At 39.4% G+C, this 6,624-nt stretch overlaps 1 protein-coding gene across 5 annotated transcripts in view; it reads right to left on the bottom strand.

Annotated features, from left to right (window-relative positions):
- ADAMTSL1 (ADAMTS like 1) overlaps nt 1-6,624 on the bottom strand; it is a 471,240-nt gene that overhangs the window by 141,609 nt on the left and 323,007 nt on the right. For all 5 annotated transcript variants that reach the window (XM_035310142.1, XM_035310140.1, XM_035310141.1 and 2 more), the window contains exon 6: nt 1,219-1,345. In XM_035310142.1, coding sequence (XP_035166033.1) covers nt 1,219-1,345 — 127 coding nt within the window. The remainder of the gene's footprint in view (nt 1-1,218; nt 1,346-6,624) is intronic.

Raw genomic sequence — 6,624 nt, 5'->3', positions numbered from 1 at the left:
TCCTTCCTTCCTTCCTTCCTTCCTTCCTTCCTTCCTTCCTTCCTTCCTTCCTTCCTTCCTTCCTTCCTTCCTTCCTTTTTCTTCTTTCATCTGCCTTTCTGCCTTCCTGCTTTCCTGCCTTCCTGCCTTCCTGCTTTCCCTCCTTCTTCTCTCCCTTCCTCCTTCCCTCCCTTTCAGCCATCTGTCCTCTTTTTTGTACTAATTACTCTTCTACTTTCTGTCCTCTGTATTGTCCTATGTACTGTAGCTCAGCAGAACAATGTGTAAAAAGCTCCTCTCAGCACCCCTTACACAAGCTGAAAGCTGTCTGTATAGAAACCCACAACTGTACATGCACTCTTCAGTAGATATTATCCTGTTACTTTAAACTTTCAGGTCATGTACATTTTCATGGTAATGAAAGAAATCTGCAAAAATAGTAAGAGCAAGTCTGAGTAAACTCTAATGCCATTAATTACAGATGGGGACAGGCTTACAGTTTTTTTTTTTTTAGGTGTATCTACCTAGGTATAAGGGCATGCCAACCTTTCTACCCTTCCTTCAAAGTGACCAGACATGCCTCATCTCTCATTCCAAAGCAGTTATAGTTCCCTCTGTGGTGGTGGAACCAGGCTGATAAGCCTACCTGGGGGTCCAGACAAACTAACCCCATCAATGGAACACACTCATGCTACTTCACCACTTTCAGCCAAAGCAGGCTCAGACTGTTTGGGAAGGTCCATGTCTGTCCGTACCCGTTCGTGCAGGCACAGTTTGACTGCTAGTGTGCAAGAAGCTGTGCTTCTGGTATAAGTTTTGGTAGGGAGCATTGTGTCAGGATGGCACCACCATCCCCACTCAGGACTCCTTTCTGCTTGGGGGCAGGATAAGACAATGTTTTAACTACGGCAAGGACTGGGTGCTATGCAGTCAGCTAATGCTGCCAGAGCAACTTGAGTAAAGCCAGCTCTTCTCCTTTCCCGGCTTTTTCCAGACAGCTACTGAGGTAAGATAGGGAATACACTAGAGACCCCTCTCCAAAATCCTTTGTGCATTCCCACAGACAGAGCTACAGTCTGAACAAGCACCATTTAAACCAAGAAGGAAGAAATAATGGGGGCATCTAGAATGATGAAGATCACTCAACTACCTGAGAAAGACTGGGGTGAAATATACCTGGCAAGAAATACACATTTCACCAAGGGGAAAGATGGCACTTTACTAGAAGGGTCAGCTTACGTTTATTTGCTGAGAGCTGGGACTTATACTGGCCTCGAACCAGACGGCAGGTGGACCCATCGCCATTGCAGACCCCACAGTTATCTTCCTTGACAGCGCTTCCCAGCTGGCGGTCACAGCCAACAATCTGGCAAGAGAGAAAGACGTGCAGTTCATTGTGAACACCTACTGACTGACTGCTCGATCCATCTCTGCAACTAATTACCGCCAATTTCTCTCTCAGCATCTCTAGAGGGCCATAAAGTACATTAGCAATGAAAGAGGCTGAGCAAATCTGGATGGGAGTTTCAGACATGAGATAGTGAGCAGTTTAGTACTCAATAGGTTTTGCAGTCCAGAGAAAGAAAAGAGTATTGTTGGAGGTTGTTTTTTAGGACACTGTCAACACATCATGGTTAGGATCCTATCAGAAATTGTACTTCTTAAGAATTTCAAAGCGAAAAATACCTGAAGTAGGTAGGAAGACAGATATTCGAACAGCACAGATAAAAGAAAAGAGTAGCAAAGAGCAGCACAGATAATAGTAAAATGGCTGAGATCTCAGGGAAATTTTATCTGCTATACATTTGGAAAAAACATGTGGTTTTAATTATGTTTGACAATAATCCTACTCCACACAGTCAAAACCTGTGTTCAGACTTAAAGATCTGATAAAGGCAGAAGGAAATGGTTAAACAGAAGAACTTAGAGTCAGAAGTGCAATTAACTGCTTAGAAACTGGCTTTACACTTATGTGTAAATTGTTTTGTTCAAAATTATAAAATTAAATAGGCAAGCTAGGCTTCTTAATTCATAAACAAAATATAGTTCCCAGGAGAATCAAATATAAATTTATAATTAAATAGATTTAAAATTAAATAAATGGAATATAAATTTATTTAGCAAAGTGCTAATAAAGGCCTTTTGCTTGAACTTTGAATTCTGGATCCATGTTATGAATTTTATACACAAATACTTAAAATTCAAGAAATGAAGCAAGTCCATACAGTATTATAATTATCTTTACATATATTAGAAAGTGAAAGGCCTTCTAGCATTCTGGCATGTAAAGTAAGCAATGAAAAAATAATTGTGTATAAGCTCTGCTTCTAAGGAGTTTGTGCTAAGACTCAGCCAAAGAGAGAGTATATATAAACAGAGGGAATTTTAAATGAAGTGCTAAGTTCAGCTTTAAAATTTCCTCTATCAGTGAGCTTCAGTTAAAATCAGAAAGTTGACTGTAAGAAACTGTTAAGACCAAGTAGGACACTTATCTTCCAGGCTCATAAAAGCTGCATATGTAACTTGCCCACTTAAACATTCAGACTAACATGTCTTATTTGTGTGTGCACAATTGCAGATCGCTGCTAGTACTTGCTGTACTTGTGATGTTGACACTTCCTCTGTTTTCTGCTGTGAAAATGTAGGCCTTGATTAAGGCTTGGTATTTGCTTTCAGCAATTCAGTTCCCATTTCTAACATCATTATTTTACTAGTGAAAGAATAACATTTTCCTTGGTTATCTGTCATAGTGATATCATAATTAATTTAATTTCAAACATTAGAGGTTAGATTAAGGGTTGATGAAAACTACCACCAAATTTATGTGATTTTACCCACTTCTACTAGGTCAGAACTGGGTCAGTCTCCCATGCTTCTGCATTATATTATAATGTCTTTATGGGAACTAATGAAGGCTAATGGAGTAATAGTCAAGCAACAGTGATACATTTCTTTAAGAAACTGGTTACATCAAGACTGCAAGGGATGTTTTATGACATTAAAACCACCATGGCAAATAATGCTTAGACAGCTGAACCAAAATTAAGATTATCTTGACTATGACTACCCTATACAAAGCTTCCTATTACAGCTATATTCTATCAGTGATACCATGTAAGATTTATTAGTTTCTTCTGTATAAGAATATGCCCACAAGAGGTGAACTACCTTTTATATATAAAAGTGATTTACTTCACTTTCATGAATGTCTCTGTAAAAACATAGGTGGAAAAAAAATCATTTGCATGATCTGAAAACTGTCTGACACAATGCCTACAACTCAGATGACTTTCCTTCAAGTGTACCACCACATGTTTCCACCTATTTTGAAAAGAACACGTGAACTGCTTGGATGTGAAAATGGCTGGACTTGAAACTCAGAGATGAGGCAACCAATTTCAAAAACAGCCTTTACTACTTTAAAGCCTTTTTAACTTTGTGAATCATCAACTCACATGTTGCCACGGGCTGCATTCTGATTAAAGTTAATTTATAAATAGAGCAATTTGGGGCTAGGTCACAACTTGTAGAGAAAACCACCAGGAACATCTCAGGTGTAAAAGGAAGTCATATTGAGGTTCATTGTTCTTTCTGAGACAGAAAGAACATTGTCATTGTACTGCACAAAAATAATTATTTTATTGAAAATGCTGTACTTCAAATGGAAACATTAAATAAAATGGAGACCTCAAGTGAACACAAAAATTTAAATAGCATGCACAGAACATATACATTTTCCTGTACTTGGTAAAGTCTCTCAGATAACTGTATAATTTCAGAAACTTTGATGAAATGAAATAAATTTACTATTTCTCCCCAAGTTTCCCAGGTGGCTTTTTGGTTAGCTATTTTAGCTTATCTGTTCTAATAGGTATTCAGAGCTGTAGGAATATGTATTAAATTTTCATTAAAAATCCTTATGAGTGATTACTGGAGATTCCAAAAAACAATATATATATATATAAACAATAATATATATATATATTATATATATATATTATATATATATATATAATTAAAACAAAACAAAAGAAAAAAGCAAACCTGTGCAAGTGGTCAAACAAGTATGCAGTGAGATGTGGACAAATGGAGGGCTGGGCAGCCACCAACTACATGAAGTTTAACAAGTGCAAGTGCTGAATTCTGTACCTGGGGCAGGACAAGCCTGGTCGTACGTATAGACTGGGGGATGAGAGGATGGAGAGACACCCTTCGGATAAGGACCTATGAGTTTTGGTTGATGGCAAGTTGAATGTGAGCCAGAAGCATGCTCTGGTAGTCAAAATTGCCAGCTGTACCCTGGGGTGCATCAGGCACGGCACTGCTAGCCAGTTGGGGGAAGGGACTGTTCTGCTCTGCTCTGCACTGGTGCAGCCTCACCTTGAGTACTGCGTTCATTTCTGGGCACCACAAGACAAGAAAGGCATATAACTATTAGAGAGCATCCAAAGGAGGGCTACAAAGATGGTGAAGCACCTAGAGAGGAAGATGTATGAGGAGCATCTGAGGTCCCTTGGTTTGCTCAGCCCAGAGCAGAGCAGGCTGAGGGGAGGCCCCATGGCGGCCTGCAGCTCCCTCACGAGGGGAGCGGAGGGGCAGGCGCTGAGCTCTGCTCTCTGGGGACAGCAACAGGACCCAAGGGAACGGCTTGGAGCTGGGACAGGGGAGGGTCAGACTGGGTGTTATGGAAAGGTTCTTGTATGATTACTTTAACTGATGCCTGAATGAAAAAAATGTTTCTAAGTTCACTTCACTGTTCACAGTTTTTTGTTTGGTTGTTTTTTTCCTCTTTCTTACTGAGGGAAATCCTTATTCCGTCTTTTGCAGATGATTACACTCAGCAAAAAGCCAGATACTCTTTGCAATGAAGCCCTCAATGCTTTAGAATAAAAATAAAAAAATAAAAAACATAACTCCTAATCTCGTGTTACTTTTTATTATCTCCTACATGAAAACAGTATGTTAGTTGGACACTTATGAAAATAAAACGTCAGACAAGGAGATATTAAAGTGCTCCTGAAAAAAATACACAGTTCCTGAGAGGAATAATAACTTGTGCCTCAACAAGCAGGAGAAACTTAAGTTTGGCTGAGTTGGGATGAGAATATGTAATGTCTATAACATTGCTGTTACTCTTCAACAAGGCAGCAGAGAACTAACTCACTATGAAGGATGAAGGTAAAGGTAAAAATATAAAACCACCACCGTCAAGGTCTGCAGAGAGTTAGCAAGGAAGGCAGAGGTGTTTCTTGCAATATCTAATCACAACATGAACAAAATGAAGAGAGTATGTTTTGGAATGGTGGTTGCAATGGACTATGGTGAAGATACAACACACTAGAAGAGACCCACCTTTCAGGAAAACTAGGTTAACTTAGGCTGCAGAACTAGAAAAGCCTGCTTTTCTAGATGACCACTGACATATGGACATACTGACCTGACCAGGGGTGGTTAAAAATTCATAATGAAAATAAGCACCATGGAAGATACTGCTTGCCTGGGTTAGTAGGCAAAGGAGTGAATAGGGATATTGTTCCTCTAATCCACAGCTCAGAGCCATGGTTTGGTGGACACAGTTTGAAACAAAATACCGACATTTGCGAATCAAAGGTCTGGGGAATATTTCACTTTGAAAAGCTTTGAAATGTCAACTCCTCATCTTAGTTTGAAACTGGAACCAATGTTGAAATTCTGAAGTTTCTGTGGGATGGAAACTTCCTTTTCCAATGCATTCTAGTCTTAATATATCCTGGGGGGTTAGGGAGATGAAGTCTTTTTCAATCCATAAAGTGTTGGGAAGGAAGCCCCCACCAGGAATGAAAATGGATTACTGCAACATATTGTGCCTAGAAATGTTCTGAAGTAAGCAGTTTTCACACTCATTTCTATTACACATTAAGTTTCCTCTGCTTAAAGAAGGGTAATGAAGCACAGACTTTCCACACTGAAATCTTCAGTTTCAGATTGCTGAAGTGTGGTCAGAGGCTTGTTACCACACAAAATGTCAGAAGCAGCTCCATTCAGTTCCCTGACAGCCTAATCCAAACCCCATTAAAATAAAGAAAATGCACCTGTAAATTCAGTTCACTTTGGATGAAGCTTTTATAATGTGTTCCTATGAAGCATGTTGCTGTTGTGGTTAAATGCCCCTATAGCAGCAGAGGCAGATCAAGCAGAGTTCTGGAAGTCACTGGCTTTTCACAGGATATGGAAGATATCAGCTATGCAGTACTAGAGTGAGGAAGTTACAGGTATCACCTCCCTGCCCGGTTCTTCAGCATCTCATCCTATAACAATGTATACTCTAAAGTGGGCTGACTTTTTATTATCTTTATGGGTTTAGCATAAAAAGCTAGCAACAAAATGCCAGAATAATAACAGCTAATCCCTAGCTGGCGGAGCCTGTATTGTTTTCTGGCTTAAGATACCACAGTTCTGCTCAGAGGTAAAGATTCCATATTACGTTTCAGGCTGAAGTCCCACACTTCATGCTGAGTTTGATTCTCCCCCACTCCCAGTTTTTCTTCACTGAAAGCCAGTGAGTTGGCAAAACAGAATAATAGGGATATTCCTGACTCTGAGATATATAAATAAAGAATTTTTTACAAGACGCTGCAAGAAAAAAAAAAAAAAAAAAAAAAAAAG

Source organism: Oxyura jamaicensis, chromosome Z (genome assembly GCF_011077185.1).
Source record: "Oxyura jamaicensis isolate SHBP4307 breed ruddy duck chromosome Z, BPBGC_Ojam_1.0, whole genome shotgun sequence".
Lineage (NCBI taxonomy): Eukaryota > Metazoa > Chordata > Aves > Anseriformes > Anatidae > Oxyura > Oxyura jamaicensis.
Note: the sequence above shows the minus strand (reverse complement) of the source record. Positions and strands in the feature narration are given on the sequence as shown.